The sequence below is a fragment of the Echeneis naucrates genome, chromosome 17 (genome assembly GCF_900963305.1).
Source record: "Echeneis naucrates chromosome 17, fEcheNa1.1, whole genome shotgun sequence".
Classification (NCBI taxonomy): Eukaryota; Metazoa; Chordata; class Actinopteri; order Carangiformes; family Echeneidae; genus Echeneis; species Echeneis naucrates.
Genome location: NC_042527.1, coordinates 12,064,484 through 12,092,400, shown reverse-complemented (window position 1 = coordinate 12,092,400; position 27,917 = coordinate 12,064,484). Strand labels below are relative to the sequence as shown.

General features: G+C 40.8%; 1 protein-coding gene across 4 annotated transcripts; it reads right to left on the bottom strand.

The window, feature by feature from the left end:
* Positions 1-409: 409 nt before the first annotated feature.
* per2 (period circadian clock 2) lies at positions 410-24,668 on the bottom strand. 4 transcript variants are annotated; one of them, XM_029525610.1, is made up of 24 exons: positions 24,545-24,668; positions 19,415-19,980; positions 14,377-14,469; positions 14,034-14,188; positions 13,443-13,564; positions 13,064-13,265; positions 12,456-12,507; positions 11,766-11,908; positions 11,363-11,441; positions 11,118-11,224; positions 10,852-11,005; positions 10,647-10,761; positions 10,350-10,496; positions 10,053-10,143; positions 9,689-9,869; positions 9,178-9,302; positions 8,804-9,010; positions 7,354-7,680; positions 5,912-6,798; positions 5,427-5,543; positions 4,425-4,647; positions 3,848-4,055; positions 2,812-2,962; positions 410-2,347 (listed from the first exon to the last, which is right to left on the bottom strand). In XM_029525610.1, exons 2-24 carry the CDS (start codon positions 19,861-19,863, stop codon positions 2,132-2,134), a joined length of 4,551 nt encoding a protein of 1,516 aa, XP_029381470.1. In that variant the 5' UTR covers positions 19,864-19,980; positions 24,545-24,668; the 3' UTR covers positions 410-2,131. The 4 variants fall into 4 exon arrangements, with proteins under 4 accessions (XP_029381470.1, XP_029381471.1, XP_029381472.1 ...); XM_029525611.1 differs by having other exon boundaries at positions 7,414-7,680; XM_029525612.1 differs by lacking the exon at positions 5,427-5,543.
* Positions 24,669-27,917: the final 3,249 nt, after the last annotated feature.

Sequence of the window (27,917 nt, the reverse complement as noted above, 5' to 3'; positions counted from 1 at the left end):
AGACATTCGCATCGGGAAGGTGAATGTCAAGATTTATGTTGAAGATATCACGACACACCAATCTGTTCACCGCAGTGCACGTTTTATGTTTTGTGACTCACCCAAGGAGTTTTATTTTAGACCAAAGCAAAAATAATGCACTCTTCCTTTTTGAGAAGTCATCACCGACTGGCTCCTTGTGGATCCAGTTCGTGCCGCAAGCATCGATCAATAGTTTATTAAGTGGTTTACACTCATTAACAGCTCGTTGGGTTTAAACAGCCGCAATCTGAAATCACTATTTTCACTAATATCTGTTCACTTTGACCTGTCGCTGTTCCAACAGGTGGGACCTGTCAAATGTCAGTGTGAGACAGAGAGGGAACTTCAGTCCGAGCGGAAGAAAACGCTGCGATCTTCGCTGTAAGTTAGGCAATATCTTTATTTCCAGAAAGTTCAACAAACAGAAAGATTAAAAAATAAAATAAAATAAGGGGCTGTGAAGACATATTTCTTTTAAAAAAGAGGTGCATTGTTGCCGGTGCCTGTTTAAATAACTGAAATACAAGAGACAAAAATAGGTAAATGTTCAAGTGAGTCATTCAAGAGTAGTGTTTCCCTTGAAATGCCAGAATAAGCTTCAAAGTGACATCTGTGTGAGCTGTTTATACCCGTACAATAACCCTAAAGTCAGACTTCTGAAGCCAACACGTCTGCTCTGAACGGTAATGAGCTCCAGTCGCTTCCACAGGATGCTCCTCTGCAGATTTACGAGAGCCATCAGACCAGCTCAAGTGTCATGTAGCACACTTTCAAAATGTGTGGACAACATCCACATTTTTGTCTTCCCCATTCTATATTCAGCACCCACCACACACAAGCATGTAAAGCCTGGTGCATGGCAGGGATTGTCCTAATGTTGACAAACCTCACATTTAGTGATTGTACTTTAAATATAAATAAACTTGGTCCTATTCGCCTTTTTAAGATGGATTTTACATCATTTCAAACAAATTAAAAATAATAACTGTGTGTAAAAATACATATGCTCAGAGTCTACTGTTAAGAAACGCGTGTGTCTTTAGAGGAGGCATCTGCTAAACAAGTTAATGAAAGTTTCACAGCTGGTATTGAAACTGATGTAACACTAAGTCAGAAACTAATCATTACAATTATGGACACTCAGCGGAAACTTACAGTTGCATTACTTGCTGCTTTCAAATGCCAGAGAAGAGAAATCCAACTATTAAATGTAACATGATGCTGTGTGAGTCTATTTCTGAATTTTCACCAGTCTCATATGTTTTCACCACCTTCATCCTGACTGCAGATCAATATCCCTATATATATATATATATATAAAAGTTTTACTTGTACCTCAAGTATATGTTGATAACTCCTTTACCAATATAAATATAGAATACAATGTGAGGATGTTTTGTGCACCTGGTGAGAATCGAGGGGGTGAAAACTTTCGAACACTGGCATTGGCTTTGTAGCAACTCACTGTCAACATTGTTTACTTTTTCAGTGCAGGCCACAAAGTGCACTTATGTATTATGTAATTTGGTATTTGATGGGTAAATATTATCAGAGGTAATGAAACTTAGCTTTCTTCCCTCTCATGCCACAAGCTGACGCTGTAAAGTATTGTTGAAACTGAGGAAATGATGCCACAAAATGAAATCTGAGCTAAGCTCTATCACAAACTGTGCGAATTGTACACCACTGAACCACATCCTGGTGTGTGACTAGAACAGCCTTTAGCTGGATGTTTTTTTGTCTGCATGTCCTAATCAGTGCATGAGACTCTTTGCTTAAGTGCTGCATATTACTAAATGCTACACAGAAAAAAAAAAATAAAAGAACATTCCCAGGCATTGAGTGCAACAAGGACCAAAAATCCTACCTGGTGCACCATATACGTATAATAAAATAAAATGAAATTTTATGTACACAACATATATTTACATTTTACAAAGGTCTTGGCTGTTGCCTGTCACATTCACAGGTACAACTCACAAAACAGCAACGGAAACAGAAAAAATGAAGAATCTTGTGGTGCTTCTTGACCCGCTACAAGAAGCTGCTCTTCACAGTCATGCAGAGCATGATGCTGATGAGTAGTATATGCTGCTCTATCTAGAGCAGTTTATTGTCTGGCTGGTTGTGTTTGAGAACTGGAGCCACCAGAGGGGCAGTGAGAGGAAATAACGACAGTGTCCAAGTTCTTTTCTGTGGGCCGGCGCCGGCAGCTGACCCCTCTCGTCTCTGTAACATTAATGTCCAGGTCTCGCTGATCCTCAGCAGTTGCTGCTGCTGCTCTTGCGTCTACAGCTTCTGAGGCACTGTCACACCAGAGGCACACCTTAAAGAACCCACAGTTTAAATTAGGCATTCAGGTGAAAGGTGAGTGTAGCAGCAGAGAGAAGAAAAAGAAAAGAAAAGCAGTCTTGGGTGTTAATTTTAGCCTGATGCTCTTTTAGGTAATAACTCGAGACCAAGACAAACAACCAGGCACAGTAAATCAAGTTAGATTATACATGCAATTGGTGAAACTTTGAATAAACCTTTTTGCGCAACAGATCCCTAATTGTTGCAAGCATTCTTTCTAAAATACCAACTGAGCCCATAAAATAATCTTTGCTGAAATTCACTTCGAATAAAAACAGGTGTTGCCATTCTCCTGCTGCTTTAATATGACTTCAAACCTGCCTCTGGACACTGATTATACTATATTATCTTAAAAATTCAACCCATATGTGAACTCTAATTTAAAAAAATGCTTTCAAACACACTTAAACTGAACTGAATCTAATACTCTTATTCTACCTTGATATCCATGGCCTTGGGTAGGCATCCCTTCTTGATCCAGGGGTGGACCTCGGCTAGCTCCTTCGTCTGCTCCTCTGAAAAGCGGGGTTGGCCCTTCTGCAGCAGCCTCAGCTTCTCTCTGTCCTCTCTGAGCACTCTCTGGAAGTCACTGCAGGAACAAGTAAACACACAGACAGCCACATTCAACACGACACCCATCAATCATACATGGCAAATTATTTTAAGAGTTGGGTTGTCTTTAATCTACTGACTCCAGGTTTAAATAAAGGTGGCATCTAGTGGTCAAAAACTGCCACTGATGCCACAGCATTGTCATGCAAGTGATGCACACTGATTCTGATTCTTGGATTTAAAGAAGTTGGCCACAACAGAAAATCCTGAGTGCTGTTTTTAATGCACAGATGAGATGACTGTCAGATAATGTCCAAAAGTTAGGAATCAACTACCTTTGGCACCTTTGGCACCTGATGGCACTTAACAGTAGTTAAGTGCCATCAGAGGCAACTTGGGGTTATAAAACCTTCCCAAGGACACTTCAACATGCAGACCAGATGAGCCAGGGTTCAAACCACTAACCGTCTGCTTATTGGATGATCTGCTCTACCTCTTGAGCCACAGCTGCCCAGATACCAAGTCTTACCTGACCAAGGATTTGAGCTCAGACTGTAATCTGGGCCCTTTGTCAAGCTCAGTTATCAGGGCTGTGTTGTGCGCAGTGTCTAGAAAGTACTATTTAGTGACATTTAGTGACTTTTTGGTTTACGAACGCTTCTCACTTCATATATAAACAATCCTCTCTTCCATGTGCCCGGAGTTGTCAGCTGTCAGATAACAAGGTGCTGACTATGTATGTGTGATTGCAGCGAAATCAAGGATTAACATCCAGGACAATTTTAAGTCTAAAACACATTTTCATTCTTCTCTAACATGGCAAGATGCTTTCACTTCTCCTTCACTAAGAACCAAAAGCTTGAAAAACTATCAGAAAGCGCAACTATCCTACTCCTCCTCGGCCAACCCCTGTCCTACTCACCGTGAGGGCAGCTGATAGGTCATCATGACTTTGTCATCTGTGTTGGCCGTGAGCAGCCACAGCGGGTCCTGCTGTACATACTTGATGAAGTGGTCATTCTGATCCATCTCCATCAGCCTTCCCTCACTGCTCCTCAGGTGATCCTCGACCTTTTGGCTGTTCTGAGATGAGTCTATGCTGCCAAAGTATTTACTGCTGTTGTTGCTTCCTGAAAACATCAAAATATAGTATCCCAAGTTTGACACAAAACGTTTCTTTGGTACAAAAACAGAGCATATTTGACCAATGGCACATTATTTTGCTTTTGCTTGACATTTTCATAACTCGGTAAATATATCATCAATGGATTTTAAATAATTTGACAACACATTAAACATGTTAATGTTTAATCTGGGGACTAGAAACATGTTATGCTGTTAAAGCCGACAGAAAAACAACACAAAACTAGGAATTAGGCAATAAAATAACAAAGGTGATTCAACTTGGTGTTAGTTTGACCTCCTTATTTTCCCCTGAGGATGTGATAAGTTGACCTGATCTCATGCTATTCAGATGATACTGATAGTTCAGTTCAGACCTGTTCCACTGCCAGAGGTCCCACTAGCTGACGTCCTGCTCTTAGATGTCCCGCTGTTGGAGGTCCCACTGGCTGAGGTTCCACAGCCATTGGACCCTGACCCCATGGACTCCGAGGTGGCCGAGCCCGTGCCTGAACAGGAGTCCTCGTGAAGTATAATGTCAAACAAGTCGCTGGATGAGGAATTGGCGTCACTGTTGTTTCCGTCACCGCGCGAGCTTGTCTGCAAAAACAAAGACAATAGTGTGGTACCATGAAAGATGTGCTTCATTTCATAGCTCTGGCCAACAGACTGCAGCACTCGTACTTCATTGGGTGCATCTTTGTAATACAGACAGGTGCTGCATTTTAAGACTTTCCTTGGAGAATCTTTAGCATGGAAACTTATCCATTTCACCAGCCACTTAGTCAACAATAGCATACTCTTAAGGTTGTTCAGCTAGAAAATGAGAACAATCTGGGTCTCCAGATGATTTAATGGAGTGTAAATGTTTTATTTCATCTACAAGTAGAAGCATTTGCATTATATGTATGAGTTTGGAAAAAGATTATTTGTATTAATGTGGAGGCACCAGCGGTAAAGAACTTGCTTTAAGCGTTTATCGTCGTCATTTCAGTGGAATACAGAGAAAACTTGTACTTGCTGGTTTCCACGGCTGATATCCTGCATGCAAGCATAAAGTCATACATACAGTACAGCATCACTGTGTACTGTAATATGGATTTGGTTTAACTGAGTAGACATTTTCCAGCAGTAAATTTTGTGATACGTCTCTTGCCTTCTAGGTTTTGTTAAGTCTTTTTAAAGATTCTCAGTCTCATGTTTTGGAAACAGTGCCACCTGGTGTAACATGCTTCACTCGATTGAACAGTGCAGAGACTATAACTGAAAAAGTCACGATCGAAAAAAAAAAAAAGATAAATTGTTACAGATACAACTGACATATGGAATCGAGGGAATGGGATTGGAGAAATGTGGAGGTTTTCTGATGAGTTGCCTACCTCTTTGCTGTAAGCCCTCTGCCTAGAGCACACTTTATCCCAAGACAAACGCTCACAGGCACAGGTCGTACCCTCACAATACAACGGTCCAGGTGGACCAAGGAGACTGAGAGATAGCTAAAGGGTGTAAGGGATAATAACATCATGTGTTAACACCCTGGGCCACATTTCATCTGAGGAGTCTAAATGGACTTGACTTTACACATAGCATAGAAATACAAGCAAAAAGCTGCAATTTAATACTGTGAATTATTCGGAGGAATCACTGTGACAATGGCATCAAATCCCAAAAGGCTTGGAGACATGTAGTGGGTGTCTCAGGGGCCTCACTAAGGGGACCTGAATAAGCCCCAGTGATTAAATTCAGCTAGGCAATGACATTTCATCCTGACATTTATAGAAGGTAAATAGGTGAGGAATATTAGACTTGGGGAGGAAAGGGAAACAGAAGACAGCAAACTGAAGACATTCTTTCCCTTGTTTACCTGCTTCAGTTCCCTCTCCTTGGTCTGGTTGCCACAAGCAGCTTTCTCCCTTTCTGAGACATTTGTCCCTTGTCCTGCAGAGACCAACACGGTGTTGTCCTGCTTGTCCACAGACAGCTCCAGCTCCAGCAGGTTGAGGGGTGAGCTGCAGCGAGAATGGAACAAAGGTGGGGATGTCTGGCCTCCTCCTGCTCCAGACTGTGGGGTTGAGGCCCGAGATTGGCCCTCTGCCGGGGCCTTTGGGGTTTCCATGGGTGGGGATGTGTAGCCTGCTTGATGAGCAAAGTGGTTCTGGGAGTTGAACTGACTCTGAACACCAAAGGCAGGCTGAACTGCAAAGGTAGCATGTCCTGGAAAGGCAGCCTGACCAAAAGGCTGTAACTGGGTGGGAACTGCCCCGGCCTCTTGATGGTACACTGGCTGTGGTGGTGGTGGCCCAGGGGCCATCGGAGAGTACATGTAGTTGGGCAGCACTAGAGCCACAACAGGGGTTACAATGGGGGCAGTGTATTGAGCAGGATGCATGGCTGGTGGGCAAGAAGGCGCCTGGGCACCCTGGTTGTCCCCGAAGCCTGCTAGAGTGGTGTCTCTGCGGGTAGTTACTGAGCTGGCTCCGGGGTAAACCTGAAGTGGGTAGCCTGGCATCACAGTGGGATAGGCCATTGGGAAGGTGGACTGTGAGGTGTCAGAGAAAGACCAAGAGGTTGGGTTAAGGCCGTGGTTTAGAAGAGGAGGCCGCAGCTGTTGCTGTCTGTGCTGAGACACCGTGCTGTCCGAGGACTCGGTTTGCTTTGCTCGCTTCGTCTTGGTCTTTTTGATCCGTGTGCTTCGCCGTGTGTTGTGCTCTGCGCCTGGTCCACCCTGCTTGGCTCGAGCAATGGGTGCAGCTAAAGGGACAATAAGAACAAAATTTGTTAAGCGATTTGTTAACCTGACATTTGTCAGTAAGATGCAAAAATAAAAAGGTCAATTAGAGAGAGAGAAAAAATTCCAATTTATCAAAACTGAGACCAAGTTGCTGACCAAGACTGAGTGCTGTAAATCATTTCAAAAACCTTTTGTAAAAAGTGTAGTCATAAAAGTGAAAATTTAACACCGCAGCAACATTGTTACAGAGTCTGATGGGACAAGAAACACAATAACCCAACAGTTGCCAAGATATCTAAAATGATGGCATCTGAGCCATCCATTGTTCTGTTACACCACATGCTAAGAATGCTGGACAACAACGTAATAGTCCTTTGTCTTACAGGAAAAGAGTTACCATAATTAGAGGTAATCATTTAACTCATTTAAATCATTTAACATTTCCTCCTCCAGATGAAATACATGGGGTCCCATTAAAAACTGAACTGTCTGTCTGGCCTGTCAATTCTCTTAGTTCTCACAAAATAACTTTCTGAGCAAAAAGTTAGTAATGTAGAGAGAAGCTGTTCCCGTACATCGTAATAAATTGGAATTCTGCCTCTCATAGTATTTGTTGGTGTGGTGTTTAGAGGCACCATAGCTGGCGATCTGGTCTTTCTGGCGCTCCAGGTACTGAGAGCAGTTTGCTTTGAGTGTTGACACACCACGAAGCTCTCTGAAGCGGTACAGGAAGGCCTGCTCCTCCTTCTGCGTATGAGCTGCCAAAACCTGCTTGGTCAGCCCCAGCTTCTTGTAGGATTCCCTCTCCTCGTGACTGGGAGGTGACACAGCACAGGGAGGGACCCCCGGGTTCTGGCTGGATTCTACCGTCTCTCCTGTTCCTTGTACATCCTCTATGATCTCTGCTTGGATGACAGCCGGGAAACAACTTTAACATACATATAAGTTATAGAAGTGAAAGTTTTATCCAATGCAACATTTGTGGAGAGAACGACAAAAGAACAATTTGGTCCACCATTGTGGGATATTGGAAAGGACAGAACTGAACACCAGAACTGGCACCTACTTCCCAAACTCTCAGAGGGTGCTGGTCAAATTACACAATTGTACAGTCATTAACAATAACATTATTTACTCGCATACACTTTGGCCCAAACTCTGACCTACTGAATAGGTCTTACTTGAACTTGTACTACATTGTCGGTCTTGACATTTCTGTCTAACTACATCACTAGTGTTCATGATCTGTACATGATCAGATGATAAAACCTTCATTAGATAGTAGCACTATATTACCATCAGCAGCTTTAGTTTCTATTATGGACTACAACAACAGATTTTTCCAGGCAAAAATTGCTGCATAAAACAGCACCACTGATGTGTTTTTACATCAGGCTGAAAATGCAACAGTTGAAGTTATTTCATTAATGGGGCGTAACATTTGCATCATCTAATCAGATCTAAGAATTTTACATAGTGGAAAGAGTTGCCTTTTCTGTGTTTTGGGAAATAGAGTGCCATGCCATTCATCCCCTGATAAAGTGGACACACACTCACTCACTCACACACATTTATATATACACGCAAAGACAAAGAAATCATGTACACATAAGCTACATGCGTAAAGTTGCATTTACAGTGCTGTGAAAAACCATTTGGCTCTTCCCCAATTTCTTCTTTGATAGAATATTTGTCAAACCGAACAGACCATCCAAATCTAATATTTTATGAAAAGAATGAAATAATACTAAATCAGGAAACAGATTTTTGAATATGACGTTTATATTTATATTAATACGGATATTTTGTTGATAAGTTTGTAGAGTGTTTCTAGTGCCTTTTATAATTTGTGAGATAGTCTTTGCTCAGTGAGCAAATTATACAATAAGCCAAACTGTGTGTTAACTTGGGTTCCTTTTATCTTACATTAGTACATTTTGTCTTGACAATAAAACCTCAGTGAAACAAATATGCCATAATAGATGACATCAGGTTGGAGGTAAATACTTTTTCATGGCACTGTACCTGACTCTGGTTGAGGTTTCTTGTCCCCAACATGCACTATGGTACTACTGTAGCTACACTGGCTGGTTATGGAGACCACGCTTTCTGGTTTGTTAGGCACAGGTAGGGGCAGCGAAGTGCCCACTACCGCTGTGGCTGCGTCACTGGACTTTTTATGTTGATCATCCAAAGCGGAAAAACCAGACTGATCCTTCAACAAGGTTGGTTCTGCCAAAGAGAACAGAGAACAAGATATTCTGACAAGGTTCTGGCATTGTTGAGTCTTAGAGAGACTTATCAAGGGCGTTTAAAGAGTGTGGCCTTAGAAGGCTTTAACTTTGAATGATGATTTGACACTAAGTGTCCCTTCAAGCTATGAACTGCAGCAGACCCACCTTCAGACACCTGCATGTCGTTGGAGCCTTTCTGTTTATCCTCATCTGAGTTAGATGAGGTTGTGTTGGAGGAAGAATGACACTTCCTCTTCATGGTGATGGGAATATTATAGCTCTCCAAATACCTACAGAAAACATAATAACAGGAGTTTCCATATTTATTCCATGCATTCTTATCAGTGAGCTACATGCAGAAGTAAAACAACACTTTTTTGATGTCTCCATGAGCTGTGAATTTGACCATTCAATCCTAATCAATCGAAAATCAACGTTTGTATAAATTATGAAGAAATTCACATTTGAAGAAGGATCGACTCAAAACACAACTCAGACTCTGGGGTGAAGTTATTGTTCAGATGAAAATCAAAAACATTTGGGTTCCTTAGTTCAGCTTGCTGAACAAAAAGTTCTACATGTCACACCAGAGAGCAAATTAAGTTTGACAAGAAATTTGTTGATGAAAGCTGGCTACAGTGGGCTACCACAGATAAAAATGATGTCAGCTTTGTACCTGATTACACTGTCCAAACAGCTCATCTGTTGGTAGGAGTAGACAGTCTGATCATTGAAGGCCATCTCCTCCTGAAACGATGCTCGGCTTTCATCCAAAGTCGCCACAGCCTCCTTCCAATTGAAAGAGGCAGCTGAGTCTTTGGGCCGCACCACAGCTGGACTCCTCATTACAGGCTCTTCTGGAGAGAGGCCAGGAATTGGGGGATGAGTCCAGGATGGGAATATTTGTACAACAAATATTACATTTTCCAAACAATTGAGTTGCAAAAGGACCCATCTGCTTTCTAATTCTCTGTCTGGGTTTGATACACTTTCCCAACTATCGACGCACAAATAAGCAGTTAATCATCAGCTGGACTTACTGCCATTGCTTTTCTTGTTATCTGCTTTGATTGTCTGCTGTTCCTGGCTCTTCTGGAGGTGAACACCCTTGCAGATTTCCTGGAATGTTCTCTGTAAAGTGGAATAGAGAACAGTCTAAGTAGAAACAGCAGATATATATCAGAATGAAGATATGATGCAATAGAACAAGAAATGTATACATCCAGCTGGACGTTGAAGATCAGTGTGTTAAGTTATTGCGAAAAGTCAGACAGCCCATTCATATTGTCACATTTTCCTGTCCCTGTATGACCTGGGCGGTATTTGGTGTTACTTACAGGTCTAACTTTGCTGCTCACATCTTCCTCTTGCTCTTCGTATTGAAACTTGGTCTTGTTCAGGCTCTCACTGGAGGAGGACATGCCCAGAAGGTGATCGTTGCTACTCAAACTACCATAGCCATTGCAGCCACTGTTATGAACTGGCTGTTGGCAGATAAAGAGAGAGAATACAAAGATTAAAATGGGGGTGTGTTACTCTACATTTTGGTTTGTTCTTTAGTTACTTTTATGGCTAAAGGTGTTAAAGTTGCTCTTGCACATCTAAAATCTCTTTCATTTTTTATGCCCTCTCACCTGTAATAGGAGGCGGTGAATCTGTTCAGTAATCTCCTGAATGTCAGAATCCATGGTCTTTAGCTTCCCGCCAGAAGAGGCTGGGGCTGAAAAAACGTCTTCATTCACTGGGCCCCTGTAAAAACGAATTGGTTAGAGTTATGTCTGACATCTTCAATGACTTTTCTCTATCAGTCCACTTAGAAATTACAAGTCTAATACTTACATTCGGACTTTGTGCCTTCCAATGACAAATGATACTTTGCGGCTCCAGGGGTTGACAAAACTGGACCAGCTGGTGTCGAGGATGATATATTCTCCATTTCGTGCACAGAATCGGATGGATGAGTGGTCAAATGGCTGCCCTGCAAACTGAAGGACTGTAGACAAAGTCCCCCAAAAAAAACAACCCAACACAATTTGACCATTGTGGGGACAGATTTTCTCTGTAGACAGAGACAATTCTTAAGCTAATTGATTCTGTAGACTCACTCTTTTTGTGAATGGCTAGCATGATCGGTCGGTCATTTGGATGCAAATGAAGGAGGACGGGTGTGCCAATCAGGTCCTGGGGGAGATACCCAAGCAGAGGAACTGCCCTGAAACAAACAAAACACAGAGAATCTCAGTTAGTTAACTAGCAGTAATTCAAATCATACAAACTGCACAGCGCACATTTCTGAGCAAGTATTCAAGATTTTCTGTTCTGCAGTAGAAACTTTCTTGCAATCGCTTACCGCTCATCCACATCCTGGAACACGCAGTTTGGAGTGTGTGTGGTGGTGAAGACGCGCTTGTCTGTGGGAATTCTGGGAGCTTGAAGGAAGATAAGATTAAAGAGAAGAGAGATTAAATAATATTAAAATTTCCCAAAGAGAAGTGGTATTTAACTTTTATCAAAGATATGAGCCTTTCACAGGAGTAAAAACTGAGGAGCAGGTTCAAGTGCTTATTTAACACATTTCTTTTACTTTAAATTATATGTTTGAATGTTTTCCTTACATCCTAACTTTCAGAAAGACTACTTATATTTTCTGAGATTATTGATTTTTGACAAATTGATAGTAGTAACTAAATAACTTTTTCAGAGTTTTGTCTGATTCATGATTTATCTTTCCAAACCAGCAGCCAGGATCTTACCATCATAACCAGAGTGAACCCGCTCTGCCAGCAGGAGGCAGCAGAACTGATCCTCAGCATGCTCTGTGTCTTGAACCTTCATTAGGTAGGGTGTCATGCGAAATGGATAGTACTCCAGATTGCCTTCACGCTCTTTCCCACCGCTGCAAATATAAGAAGACATCAAGTCTTTACAAATACTCTCTGTCCAGGTTTATGGATTTTGGAATTCAAGACTCTGAACACATGGGGGAACCATGTACTTATTTTTCCATCTGAATCTGTCTAAATGTTGACGAATACGTTCTAAAATCTCTTGTGGGGTTGAGGCCTGTGATGATGTGTTGATGTTTCTGCAAACACCATCAACAGCACTTTACATTATGTGATAGAAAGATCAGATTTGAGGTGAGCAATTAAAAAAAACAAAAAGGAGGCTTGCCAATGGAAGTTCTTACAAATACAATAAAGTGGCGTGTGTGTGTGTGTGTGTGTGTGTGTGTGCGTGTGCGTGCGTGCGTGTTTTTCATGTGTATGCCTCTCAATATGTATAACACTGACCTGGAAAAAAGCATCCTATTACAGCTAACTCGCTTATGATGTCACAAACTAATTGACAAGCATTCAGAGTGGAATAAAAGCATGAATATAAAACACAAACAGGTTGGAGAAACAGATGGCCTGACACTGTTTGAACCAACATCCACTCACCTGATACGGCAGAAAAAGGATTTCTCCTGCATGCAGTCAGACGGGGATGACTCTGAAAAGGGGAAATAAATATGTAAATTCAAAAGCAACACCGAATGCTATTAGGAGTCCCAGCTCCCGTAGGCAATTGAGGTTTGATGGGCTCAATCAAAAACCATTAACATTTAGTTATGCATTTCAGTGAGTTGAGTCCCTTTTATTCCATTTTCATTTTTTCGGACATATGAGAAAGAAATCCTACCAGAAAGGTTCAGAGCAAATCAGAGTATATTTGTGCATTCAGACTGAGATAGCTCAGTCCATTCATTGGACAGGACAACAGGATTGGCCTTATGAATGTTATGTTCAAGACAGCCAGAACTTATTGGTAGCAGGCTGTGTTTCCATTAGCACTCATTCTATCTTCCTCAGGTTTTCCCTTCTATTCCTCATCTGAAATGTGAGAATTCCGGATAGAGTTATGTCCTCTGTGGGGACTAATTTCATATTGCCATGCCATATAAGAAAATAAAGTTGTCTTGCTATTGTTATTAGTGAAGTAATCATCAAAGATGCCCCTGATGTGACAGTTGATATTGTGCCTACTGGGACCTGTGGTGTTTTCCTACCTGCTCCAGTGCACATACTCCAGGAGGGCAGGCGGTAAGGCGTTGTGAAGCTGTAGAACACGCTAACATCCTGTGGTGTCAGGAACTCCACGAACTTGGTGTTCTTGAAAACCTCTCTTTTGCAGTTTAGGATGGAGGCAGCCTGATCAGAAATGTAAACGATCCGCCCCGTGATGAGAGACACTGCTACTGCAAAAATGTCCTGCAGAAGACACAAGAAGGATTCAGATGGATAAATGCAAAAAAATTGAACAAACAATCTGACAACATATCACTTAAATGTTTGAAAGCCGAAGTGCATAACTGTGAATCGTTGAATCGTCAATATGTTTGACTATAAAGCTGCTGGAATAATATTGAGAAGAATTTAAATACTTACATTGTTTTTAAGGGTGTATTCAGAAGTGATACTGTCTATTTCCTCTATTGTGTAAGAAGATACATCCAGGCCTGAGGGTTGACTGTCATTGATCATCAGAAGCTGGTAATATTCCTCATTGGCTGCAAAAACAGATCTAATGTTTTGCCACAGTCTGATCAAACCATACAGAAAATACAGAATATATGGTGCTTGAATACTGTTATTTCTTTGTGAAAAGAACAATGGAGCCAGCAAAAGTAGTGAAATAAAACATTTAATGTGCATAATTTGGCATCATGCACGTTTTTGAATGATAGAAAAATGTCTGAGTGGGACAGTAAAATGCTCCATAGGTTTTAACAGCCAGGCTTATGACTGTATTTTTGAAGTGTTATCTGCCAACTCTCAGCTATGAACATTTAGACAGGGTGGAAATAGGCATTTACAGATCATTACTCTGCCTATAGATGTATTCTCTAAAGCTCAGATAATGTGTTTTCTTTTTTGGCTTCGTCATCAGCCAAGAACAAATAGCTACATCTATGAAAAACTATAAATTCGTGTGCTATTGTAGTGAAGAACAAAAGAGTGACGCTCAAGCCACTTTACCTTCCACCTGTTTGACACAGCGCAGCGCGTACTTGAGGGTGTTCAAGGTGGAGGACTTGTTATTGTGTCTCTTCTCAGGAGGCAGGTGAAGCTTCAGTTCTTTCAGGGTTTTAATCACCTCCTTCTGTGTCTTGGCTTTGGCAGACTCCTGACTACTGTAAGACGCACGATGACACACATGCACAGCAGCATGTCAGCCATAAAGTAAGGAAAAAGTTCTTTTGCACAACTAAAATTACAAACATGTTATGTTGGAAGCACTGACACTGATGGCAGAATACAGATTCCCCCGTATGGTGACAAGTAGTGATTTCAGTCGCACAGAAGCAGCCATGGCTCTTACCTACAGCCGCTGGTTGAGGGGTTGTCATGCTCAGAGCTCAGCAGACTGAAGGCGTTTGAGCTGCTCGGAGGAGATGGGCTGTGAGAGTTTGAGCTGCAAAGGAGAAAAGGACAAATGAACATCTGGCAGCAAAAACACGTGGAAAAGACGTACTGAAATGGTCAGACATTATCACATACAGGGAAAGACCGACACACCTAGTTAATAGTAAGTCAGCATATCCAGTGGTGCACCAGGGTACAAAAGGTTGGCATCCTTTTCTGATACTTTCAAAGTCCAAAATTCACCCAATTCATACTTCAACTCCCTTTTCACTGTTGCTCAAATTACCTCATAAAAAAGGGTATACTCAGTTCACAATATGGGATGTTGTTAAGGTGAGACCAAAAAAGACCAATTGATTTTTGCCTTTGTGGAAGTGAATGGGGAACAGTGTGTGCATGCAGCTTTACCTCCCATTTAGGAGGCAAGAAATGAAAGAAACTGCACTCCAAATCTGAGGTCAATCTCACCTCCCTGAGGTACTTGTGTCTGTCTGTAACTCAAAGGAAGCATGGCAGGAAAGCATTATGAGAGTAAGAACTTTGCGCCAAAATACAACTGTGAAAGGGGATGCTGCTGAAAGTCTGAGAACAGGAAAATATCTTTCTTGGAAACTGTCAATATCTATAATCAATATTTGTTCCATCTGTGTGAGTCCCCCACTCTTCAGTTCACCAGACTCAGAGTCTTTACGCTACAAAAATATATGAACTGGATATAAACATGAAAAATTCTGTCACAATTCTGAAATAAAAGAATCTTTATCATATGTGTTGAATTTATCTGGAAGGTCTGCAAGCAGGGCAATAAAGGTGTGTGTGTGTTTGTATGTATGTGGATGCCACGACATTAACCTACAAGCTTAACACTGCACTAATCACACTAAATCGAGAGCTCTCAGAGACAATGACTAACCTGAGCTACAATACAGGTTACTATTAATAACCTGCTTACCTGACTAACAATAGACAACATCTTTACAAATAACCTTTCCAAGCTATATATACACACACACACACACACACACACACACACACACACATCTATATATATATATATATAAAAACCTTCAACCACACACACACACACACACACACACACATCTATATATATATATATAAAAACCTTCAACCACACACACACACAGCTCAACAACTGATGTTGTTTTCAACATCAGTTCTTTTCCTGCTGTGACTAGTCAAAGTGTTTGTCATGAGAAAGATATATTTTTATGAATATTATAATGTGAACAATTACTACAGTGACAAAATTTGAGAAGACATTTGAGTTTCAATTCAAACCAAAATCCAATATTAATGTGACCTGACAAGCTGTTGACAAGAAGGAGAGGAGAAACAAGAAAAAAGGTTGAGATATATAATTTATTTGTCTGTTTTTTTTTCTTCATCATTATTATCATTTCATTGTGATTATGGTCACACCAGCTGTTTTGCTTGTGCTTTTCTTCCAGGTTCCCATGAAAAAGCACTCCAAAGCTGTAAGGAAATCAATAAACTGCAGGGATAACACATTACATGGCTCCTGCAGTTTCAGCCCATTTTCTACAAGTCTAAGAACACGTATCCCAATAAAAGGCAGGCAGTCCGCTGAACGGTATTTGTGGTCCAATGTATTAGCCAACAAGCTTAACTAAAGAATGTCAACAGCTGTCTGAGACACTGATTCAGCTGAGTAACAACACAGATTACTATCAAGAACCTGCTTACCCGGATAAGAATAGACAGCCCCTTTCCAAATAGCCTTTCCAAGCCAAAGTAGGTATCTAAATCTACCAAATATAGCATTTATCACTCAAGACTGCCACAGCTGGTTTTAGACCAGGATGATCATTAGTGTTCACGGGGCTTATTTGCAGCTTTGGAGTAAGTCTGTCATCTTCTCAAGAGAAGGAGCTCAAAGGGCCAGAGGAGTTTCTGTCCGTTCTGTGCAACATGTGTCTCATGGTCAAGGTGAAGATCGGGGCAAAGTGACCTTGTTTGATTAGAAAACTTCAACTGATGGCTAGTATGAACATCTGACCTCTTACCGTACCAGGTGTATGTCAGGACATCGTATTTCACAGAGGATACATGAATAACACAATGAATCTGTTGCATCTGAATAAGGCAAAGAGGTGCTGCAGTGGGCTGAAAGTCTGCTGTGTTTTTCCATTCTTTATTATAACTCTAAACAGGCTCTATGCCTATAAATGAAAAATTTTATTAAAACAGAGCAAATCCATTAAAATAATGCAGGCAAACTTAATAAGTTTTTTTTTATAGCTTTTGACTTTTGACAGAAAAACTCTAGGCTTAACATGCAGGCCTCTTGGAGAGAAATCTACTGAGTTTGGACAGCAGCCTCTTTAACTGAAACATTATACTACACATTTAGCTTGCTTAGCATTGCTTAGCAATGGTTGCTTTGCCTGCAAACATCAAATGATCCATCCACAAAAGCCTGCGGTTAGTGTGTATGTGTCCCACTGCATTAGCCTACAAGCTTAACAGTCCACTAATACATGAAAATCAGCAGCTCCCAGGACACACTAACTCACCTTTCAGATTTGTGTGTCTATAAATAACAGGATTAACTGACTTTATATAGTCACAACATTTACAAATAGCCTCTCCGAGCATAAGATGGCCCCTCATTTGGAGGTATCAGTTTATAAGATACACCTATACAGTGTGATGGGCAGTTCCGGGTGACACTTTGCCTGCCAGTATTTATTATTACCTTCAACACTCTTTGGGTTGAATGTTTTACTAGAAAATGACCAATATGAGAAGTGACACTTCTCTCACGGACTACAGCAATTTCACTACACACTTTTATGAATTTTCATATGTAGAAATGATGTTGGTATTTTTACCAAATAAAGTAAATGTTTTTCTCTTAGAAGGACAGGGCCTGTATTGTTGTGAGCATAGGCTGTATATAAAACTGGACATAGGTTCCAGGGTTACAATACATCAAAACACAATGATATTCATTTCTTAAATTACGGTTAGGAAAAAAGACCGTAATGCGTGGAGTTGTGGGTGCCCTGTGATTCACAACCACACGGATAAACAGAAAGGAGCACAGAGCAGGTCAGATCCACCTCTCACCCTTCTTTAATTCCACCTCATTCAAAAATAATATTTCCCTGACTTCATAAACTCAGGTTAGCGCTGATGACCAAATTACAAACTCAAGGCTTCAAAACAGCATTTCACGAACCATTAGGATCATTATCCAGGTACATGTTGTGTCTTGTGTCTGTCATTGTGGAATTTTTTCCCCCTCATTGATGTTTTTTCTGTTCACTCATCCAACCGTTTTTTGTTATATCCAATATACGCTTTTTTGGGAAAACATTTTGCCATTGGGGGCGTGGTTTACAAAAAAAGGACACAAAAGGCTAGAAGTTTGATTAAAGAGGGATGGGTGAGAGAATAATAGGGAAAAGATTAACCCATTCCATGAGCAGATGAGGACGTGACCTGGAGTGCACAAAATCTGTAACAGGAAGAGGGAGGGTTTTAAAAAAATCTGAATGAGGTAAGAGAGAGAGGGCAGGGTTAGAAGAAAAGACCGTCAAAGCACAGCACTCCACCTACTCAGCCCAGTGATAAACAGACAAACACAGCGTTGCTGTGGCAATAAGAAGGCGTTGGAGAGCTTGGCACACCCCATCGGGCATTAAGAGAACGCCAGCCCCCTGATGACATCAATGCAGTTGTTCTACTAGGAACAAAAGTCCCTTCAATTTTTCCACTCTTCAAGACACACTCAGACATCTCCTGGGCAGACTTCCGACGTTACAACAAAATCTATTTTTGGTCCCACTGTAGTCACGCTCATTCAACTTTTGGGATTTTTATTTACATATCTTGCCCTTTAATTTGATCTGAATTCCAGCTTCTGTCTTCTAGTTGTGGGCTTTACAACTACAGACAGAGAGTCTGAAAAAAAGTCCTTATCATGTCAGCTGTAAAGGCACATTGAGATTGAGTTAAGACTGACATTTGTCGACGTTAACCTGAGTAATAGACCTATGATAATGACCTACGAGCTGGTTTTCCAGTTCAGTATTTATTGTAATTGTTTTTGTATGCTTCAGAATAGTTATGTTATAGACTCACTTTCTCTTTCTGTCTATACTTACACTTAATTGTGCTCATTTTCAGACTATCAGAGGAATGCACTGATAGTGTTGATGTAGTTTTTTCCACATTTTCTTTTGATAATAATGTTTGATCATACCAAACTCTCATTGAGTGCACTGAGGTGGGAAGCAGCCTTGAACTGTTTTGCTCTTCACATCAAACACTACTCAGTGTCTTTGAGCAAGTGAATATCAGGTTTATAGTTTGTGTTACTTCTCAAATGCACACATCCAAAAAACTAATATACCAGACAAGCCAATGTTTTCTGTCCTACATAAAATTGAGACAGTTGCATAAAAAAACTACCACTGTAAAAATGTGAGTGACTTGAATGTAACATGAGCTAGCTACAGATGTGGTTCATGAAAAATGATTATGGTTCAATAAAATGGCATTCAATTCATCCATATTCAACATGACTCCTAAAATAAAATGTTCTGACGAGCAAAATCCCTAATGGGCAGATTTACTGTAATGTCACTTGCAGAGAGTGCTCAGCTGGCAGGAAGAGTGCCATTGAAAGTAACATAATTTAAAACCAATCTTCACTCATTCGCTCCAAACATTGAATCAACACCGGTAAAAACATCTGGTGCTTAGTGCTGAATTCATTATGATAATGTTAAGTTGGTTGAAGGCAAAACGGACATGATTTTTCATCTTTTAAAGCACGTTTAGATTGATTATAGGGGCAAAGAAAAGAGAAACCAACTTCAGCATCATTGTACTCAGTATCAACGCTGGTACTTCATTGTTTTTAGAGTTTAAATCAAGGACATCATCAGTTGGCCAAAATAATTATTTGGTCAACTAATGATGTCAGTGTTCACACAAACACTGACCTTTTGTTGCTTCCAGATGATTCCAGCAGTGCAGAGTCTTTGCTGTTGCCATTGGAGCTGCCCATTGACTCATGGCTGTTGCTTTCATTACCATGACTTTCATTGCCGTGGCTTTCATTGCCGTGTGACTCAGTCCCACTCCCACTGGACCCGCTGCTCTTAATCTCCACATCTTCCTCAGGAGGCGACCGGCAGCGGGTGTTCTTACGAAGATTGTGCGGTGATCCAGATGGGTCCTGTCCACTGCTGTCGCTGCCCCCTGAGGAAAGGCCTAGGCCAGGCCTTCCTTGGGTATAGCCTCCTCTCCGGTGCAGCTGTGCCATGGAGCTGCATCCAGAAGCTCCCCTTGGTATGGAGCTGCATGAGGCAGCCACTCTACACACCGAGGCTCCATCCGGGTCCACTAGAACTGGGAAGTTATAGGTCTTGGGGTCTGAATCTCCTGACATCAGGAGATCTGCTGCCTTGGGCTTGAGCTAGGTTAGTTAACTGGATGATGAAGTGACACAATCACCCCATTTTCAAAAGGCTGTTGCGACAGGGAATCATGAAGGGACCAAATTAATCTGTTGAGAGAGGTAGGTTGTATAGGTTAGTAATGACACAGCCATTGTACCCTTCCAGTTATACAAACTAATGATTGATAATATATATGAATCATGTGACGACAACAAATAATTATCCTATTTAATTTGTTTAGTTTTCAAGTGGAAATAAAGTTTCAGAAAAAGCATTTAAATGTCATGCTAACATCAACTGGATTCACTGAATGATATTCACTTTCGTCAGAAATGAAAGTCTAGACATACAAGTAGTAAAAAATGCTTTAGAGAGGCAAAATACTGTTTCGCCCTATCTCCGTCAAGTGGTTTTCTGCCCTTTGCCAGGTATGATATCAAAGCACACAGCCCAGTTTAACCCCTGACCTCTGAAAAGTCATACAGGTGCTTCTCTGTTGTACAGTGGCTCACTGATACAGACAATGTGGCCTTTAAGAAAAGTCTTTAAGAAAAAATCAGAGGTCTACTATCCTGCAAAGCTTCATCTACTGTGGAACAAAATAAAACACTTGACATCATTTATCTGAATGCCCCAAAAGGTTGTCAGCCAGCAGCTGGCCCAGTTTTTCAGTGGCCTCAAGGGATCAAATGACGCAGTAATCAAGATTATACGAATACCAGATTTGAACACAATACGAAAAAAACATTCTTAATTATCTGTTCAAAAAAAAAAACCCCACAAAACTTTCCAAGTAAATATCACGTGATTTTGGGAGCATCAACAACGTTTGGGTTTGGAATAAACACAAGGAGATGTGGATTAAACTTTCATCATTTACAGAAGGAGACATTACATCAGAATCAAAACCATGAAAGAATTGCAATTCAGAAATACCCCAATGGCTCTGAGTTCATATTTTTAGTTTCTGACAACCCTGAAAAGCGCATAAGGCAGTGAAAGATTTTGTAAGAGAGTTTAAATTGAAATAAATCTTGAACCATATTGTAAGTTACAGCAACTAAAAAGAAATTTAAAAAAGTAGCATGTGTGCTGCTTTAACCTTTAACTGCTGCTTTAACTTTAACCCGTTAATCTAACCTGTTAACTGTGAATAATAATAACTCGACTAGGTGCTGGCATATACAAATATCTATATTACACTCTGGAGACACATAAAAAAAAATAAACCTAAGTCAAAATTAGCCATTAGCCAATCAATGCTAGTTAAGGTGCAGACGAGTTTCTCCACCTGATATTGCTACATTCGTCAGTATGTCCCCAGCTCACTTAAATCAAACTTTCACTGCAGTTTCATCTGAAACTCTGAGTTATACCTTACTCGCACAACGTGAAACAAAGTCACAATTCTTACATAAGATTATAATTTATATAGTGATTATAATATAGCATAATATAATGTATCTGGTAATTGTGTGCCAAGTGGGGCAGAGCAGAGAGCACATAACGCTCATGTGTGCTAATCATTGAGCCACTGCCAAAAGGGTTTTTCATGCCTGCAGCTACATGAATTGAATCTATAGTGACGTTACCGAGTTTGGAAATGACTTATGTTCTGTATGGTGTAGCCCTTAAAGTCAGATTCAAGGTTGTAGCATTTTCTGCAGAGTAAGATATAAATCTTGTTCACTGAATACCAACTATTACAAATAACGAGCTGCCACTTACTCAGTCAATATAGAGTACATACCAAACATTTATCACAAATCTGCTAACCAGGGCTTACATTGCAAAGAGAAGTTTTTAACAGGCGCTGCTGCAGAGGAAGAAACTACTCCTCAAAGTCTGGTTGAAAGATTACAAGTTCACTGACAATTTGTCCAACATCCACAGAGTCCAAGAGTTCACCGCTAACAGTCACTGGCAGATATTCAGTTGTCAGCTTGACACCATGCCAAATCTGTTGGCTTAATACCAGGACAGCATGAGAGAGAGAGAGGACCTGAGAGTTAAGTGGAGAATAAAGAGAAGGACTATCTAAACACATATCCTATAAAGATCCATGTTTGTCAAATGCTGCTTTGTTCCGGTGAAACACCAAGACACAGAGATACAGGTTGAAGCAGTGATAGCTATGATAGCAAGAGATACAAATCTTCCTCAACTGAGAATTATTTGAGGATTATTCATCAATGAAATGGTGAGAAAAAACTGGTAACTGAATAGTTCAACCTACAATTCAAGCTTATCAATGTGAAAGTTCTTGCATCTAGACACATTGAAATAGATATCTAGAAGCTCCAAACCAACAGCTACAGCTTGTTTGACCAACCATGGTCAAACGTGATATTCCAGCAATAGAAATGGACAGTCAAATATTGACTCTAGCTACAGTGAAAAATGAATGACTCCGAATTACAGATTGGAGGTAGTACCCTCAATCAAACCTTCACTTGCTTTAACGATAACCAGTAAGGAATCATCAGTTTTAACACTATATTCACTATTACTGATTAGAATCTATGTGTCCAATCTATCTCTCCAGTGGAGGTTATCTGAGGCTAATTCAACAACTTTTACCCTGTTGAGATGCTGCACAAGAAGAAGCACGGGAAAAGCACACAGTGGCAGTAGCAGTTAAACCAAAGTGAGGTAGGAACGTGGAGGAACAGGTGGTTAACATGGCAAGATAAGAGACATAAAACAATTACAGGTTAAATATGACTCTGCTCTGGTCCTTTCAGTCATTTTAATACAATCAAAAGACCATTCTGGATGAATGGGAACATGCTGCACACTTGGCCTTTACAACAGTTTGGATACTTTGAAAGGGGCAATTTTAAAGAAATCACTTTTTTTGTAAGGAAAATAAAAATAAAACTGGACGATAGTAACTCTCCATGATCACAGAGATCCACAACATGGAAGCAATACCGGCCCCATCGCCATGCCTGGTGACTTTGCACATAACAGTGCTTTGGTCATATTATCTAATCTGCCATCTCAAACCATGCAGCAGAAGCTGTAGTCTCACAGCTGTTTATCGTGTTAGAGTCATTAATTTGATGGTCTTGATTATTTGCTAATTTCTCTGTAATACATTTTTTTACTTAACCTGATCTAAAGGTTTTTATTTAAGCTGTCTCTGCGGGAACATGTATTCATGCCACCAAAGTAAGTAATCAGAAAGCTCTGCCTCATTCTTGATACAAATCTTGCATTTATCTCATCAGCATAAATTTAAAAAATGTTCAGCTGACAACACACATGACTTTGTATAAAAGTTGGTTACTTGGCACTAATGATTGTTTAACTCTTTTCTGAAAGTATGCGACATGTGTGTATTTGCAAATTTCCTGCTTATGTTGCTGCTACTTGTTACTGTCTAAACTATTTACTGTGATTTCTTGCTGTAATTTGGAGTCTTATCTGTACTTGTTGATATCCAATACTGAGGGCAACAAGTCAACTTTCATGTAAGGACATGACTGAGGTTCCTCTGTTGCTTGTTTCTTCTTTTGTTGACCTACATTTATTCCTTACCGCACCTTCCAAACCAACTAAGGCTTTATCTTTTCCATTTTCCTCCTCAGTTCCACTAGTTCAGCTACAGACCTCCATGTAAAACTACATAGTTTACACAGCATACTTCATATAAACAGACCAGGGACTATAACTTTAAGAACTTCTCCTCAGTCTTTGAATAAAGTTGCCCTGTAAGGAAAGGAATCATTTGCTTGATCTTCCTTTTGTTCTGCTTTTGTGGGTGGAGAAATTTGTGCCTGGTGAGAAGCCAAACTATTGGGTCACTGAATCAGCAAGATCAACAAGCCTGAAATTACTTCTCCCTTGCCAGCTTTACACACGTCAGTCATTTTCTCTTTTTTCCCCAGTCACAAAGCGACACTGACTGAGACCCTGCATTGCACATGACTACTCATCTTTCTTTATCTCAGAGCTACTGAACCGTTCACCTGAGTATATGCGCCAATGGCACAGTGAAGATATCATTCATTTCAAATTCCTTTAACGTAAAATGAAAAGTGAAATGGAAACCTTTTTCAGAGGTAAAAGCTCCCGTGAGAGAGAATTAAATTATCTAAACACTGACAAGTTAACAGCATCTCAGTGATGCTGGACATTAACTCCAACCTTATCATCTCTAAGAGGTTGAAGCCACAGCTGAAAAGAAAATGTTTACTTCAACTATACACAGCCAACAAGACATTTCAAAGCACAGGAGAGTGAGCGAATGTTTCCACAGATGGTTTGTTCTTTATATAAATATTTCTCCTGGTCTCTTGTTGGGGGGGGGGGGCTCTCATAGAAATTGCTCTAATTGGTGCAGCATGTGAACTTGCGCCTTGTGCTGCTGCAGTAGACTTTACATAAGGCGTTATGCCGGCAGATTTCATGTGACAGTGACACCAGAGAGCCCGTCCACCATGACGACGTGGGACTCCTCTGCAGCACCGTCAGGTCAGGTTGTCGCTGTAGTCCACTGACCGGGATTGACCCGCACACTGACACAGTTACGCAACTTTCAGGTTCACGCTGCTGCGCCGTTCTGAACTTGGACGCCAAAGCTATTATCGTTGTCTCTTCTTCTTTTGTTTCTCCTTTTAAAAACACACAACATGCAGTATTGACTACTACTGTAACTCCACCAACCTGACGGACGGCAGCAGCTCGTTTTCGGGTCTTTCGTCTTTCGTCGGAGCCTTGTACAGGAGGTGCTGTCTGAATCCGGACTCGGTCCCACCGGCTGCCGGTGCTCCGGTTCTCTCACTCTCCGGTACTCTGCACTCACTCCCAGTCTAACGTGGTGACCTCAATCGGAGCGCCCCGCCCCCTAAGCCCCGCCCCTCTCCACTCCACCGCTATTAGCATAAAGAGCTGCCCGTCTCCGTGTCACAGCGCCGAGCCAATCGGCGCTCTCCGCCTCCTCGGGGGCGGGGCGAAGGGCAGCCGGCTCGCGTCGCCATTGGCCTCCGGCGCCGTCAATCGCTTTACATAAGGGTGTCACCGGCTTCACGTGGAAACCCACGGCTTCCGCCTCCGAGAGAGAAGCCAGAGCAAATCGGTAGGACGCAGCTGCCGGTGAATGAAGCTATGCCGACGGCTGGCTGAACTGTTATCTAAATGGTTATACAAGGGAGAGAGCGTGTGTGTGATCAGGGAGAGTAAACTCATTGGTGCGCATTCACATAAGCGTCAAAGTTTCCTCCATACCCTTCTAGAAAATATGATATAACACAAGGACGCTTCTGTTTTGTTTTTTTTTTTACTATTATTTATAGTCAATACATAAAAGTCGGTCCAGCGGTGCAGGCACTTTTATTCATTTATTTACTTTGTTTTCATTCCGTTTCCGTTGTGATGCTTAACATTAGAGGAAAAAACTAGTTTTAGGGTTGTGTTGCATTATTCGATTTCACATGCATGTCAATAGATTTTGACAGAAAAATAAAATGCTTCAAATATGCAGTTGAAGATGGTGTTAGATTTTAAGGTGAGACTGCACGCAATTGAAATGACCAAACAAGACAAGATAGACTGAACGTTTATAAAAAAAAAATCACTTAATTTTAACGTTTGGGTCGATTTCTGAAATGTGTGCTTTAATGGTCCCCCTGGTGGCTGGATTTGGACCCCATCAGCTGGTATAGGTCCAATGAGCTTTTTCAAAATCTATTTATCCTGTTCTGAGTTGTGCAGAGCTGGACATTTCCAGATTGTAATGAACAAGAGGTGGGGATTTAGGTCACTATGTTTTTCATGCGCTCATACTTAGAGAAATATCTCAAACAATACTGACTTCCATTTACACGAAAGGCGTCACATTGTCTTACGTTCTGCTGTTGGCAGGCAAGACTGATAGAAAAGGATCACTACATATTCTCACATTGTACAAATTCTTGTTTTCATTTGCATTCATCTGCAAGTCTGCAAATTATCCATGCTGTTATATTCAAAATGGTTGTCTTATGTCCTTCATCATCTAATTCGGTGTCTGGGACCACAGATGGAACACAGTCTGTAGTGTGAGCTATAGTTGCACAAAAAAAAAAAAAAAAAAAAATTGCCAATGCAAAATAAAAAGGTGAAAAAATAAGATCACAAAAACAACGATGCACAAATGTTTGGACTCACAAGGTTTAATCACATCCTCTTCCATGAACACTTAAAGCTCTTAAATGCTACCAACAGGAAATTTCAGGTGAAACCAAACTAAGGCAGATTCTCTCACACAGGTGCACCGTGTGGTACAATTAAGAGCTCAGCATCCAGTTTGCTCCGTGGAACGTATAAAAATGCTGACCAGGCCCAATCAATCTTTTTTCACCCTGTAGACAGCTAAATAGCATAAATTTAACATGGCTGCAATATGTGACCATCTAATCTTAGATGGATTTACATTTGAGAGTTCAGACATAGGAAAACTTTACACACTGTTGGACTATGACGCGAGAAAGAGTGATGTGGTCAGAGGACTCATCCTTGAACTTATTCTCCACAAGATGGCCAGTACATGTGGGGTGTACAACAAGAGAAGGATACTAGCCAAGTTGTCCTAAAACAAAACAGTCGTCTCCTGATGGGAACTGTCTCATCTAAGATGACAATGACCCCATCTATAGGCCACAATGGGCCATTGAAGTGCTTGACCAGCCTGCAAATGCAGTTATATAGTAAGAATTTCATCACTATCACCAAAAGCTGAATGAGGTATTCTTTTTTACACAAATTGTGTTCATCCCTAAGTCTCAGAGACTTATAGATATGGCGAGGAAATGGTCATTTCTGTGGCTTCGTTTGGTTTGGATTGTTAGGACATCCAAGGAGAGTCAAAATTATGCAAGAGTTTGGTAAAAAAACAAACAAAAAAAAAAAAACTACCTTCAGCAGACATTAAATGCATGGGAACGACTTTCTATGTCATGAAAATTTGTAGAAACAGAATTACTGCTCTTACTGATATATAAGGTTTAGACTGAAGTTAACATTAACATGTAAAAACAGAATCTCTGTAGCTCAGCATTAAAAAAAAAAAATACCAATATCACACCACATTGAATGCATTTCCAAGTTCCACATATATATACCAGTGCATACCAGAAAATAGGCATCACAGTTCACAGCAACAAAATTACATGTTGGACTGTGAGATCTCGAGTGAATTGACATAGATTATAGAGTTAGTGGTACCGTCTGTGCTATCATCAGTCCACAAATAACTTGATATATATTGAGGTTCTGCGTATCATAGGTGTTCAATCCCACAGGATAAAACAGATTGCACTCTGCGTCCCACTTTGGCACGAAGTGCTGCTATTTTCACAGTAACAGTTTGAACTACGTCACTGGTACGGTTCCAGAGAAGAGGGGCAGATGATGTGGGATACTTTCACAGGCTACAGATAGAAACAGCACTATGGGATGAACTGCTGCCAACTCCCTCTCTGCTGGTTTACCTTTCATTGGTTCTCATACTTCGTATTCATATAGCAATATTTGGGCCTCCAAACTACTGTCACTAGATTGATGGTAGAGGGCAAGGATGGCATTTTAATTTCTATCAACTAAGCAACATTTTGTTTGATTGAGATATTGCCGCCATAATGGGCAATGACTGTGAGACACATGGAATTATGTTTCTTCCTTGAGCACCCCATCACAAGACTGGAGAAAACTATGATCATCATTCAAGTGATTTGTAGGCATTCACTGGAACCACTCATTTCGCTTCCCTTCCTAATTGTTAGGAGCATGGCATGCCTCCAGGTCATCACCTCAGAATGTGAAAGCAGAGAAGGAAATTGTTTTGTATGCAATTTTAAGTGATCGAAAACACGATTCTTAGATTGAGGTTATTATACACATGTGAAAACATATGAAGATTTTATTGTTATATAAAGCTAAAAAATCTGTCTACCTCCTATTCTAGGAAAAAAAAACCCACAGTTAAGATAGGCCAGAATATAAAACTGATGCATCGCTTTTCATATCTGCTGCCTCCTTGGCTGTTTGAATACAGCAGCCT

Bases quoted from the DNA above. Each gene is read 5' to 3' on its own strand.
- per2 (XM_029525610.1), bottom strand. From the start codon at position 19,863: ATGTCAGGAGATTCAGACCCCAAGACCTATAACTTCCCAGTTCTAGTG. The intron at 11,225-11,362 runs GTAAGCGATTGC...TGTTTGTTTCAG, and splicing joins TTCCAGGATGTGGATGAGCG to GGCAGTTCCTCTGCTTGGGT. The intron at 7,681-8,803 runs GTACAGTGCCAT...TCATCCAAGCAG, and splicing joins GAAACCTCAACCAGAGTCAG to AGATCATAGAGGATGTACAA.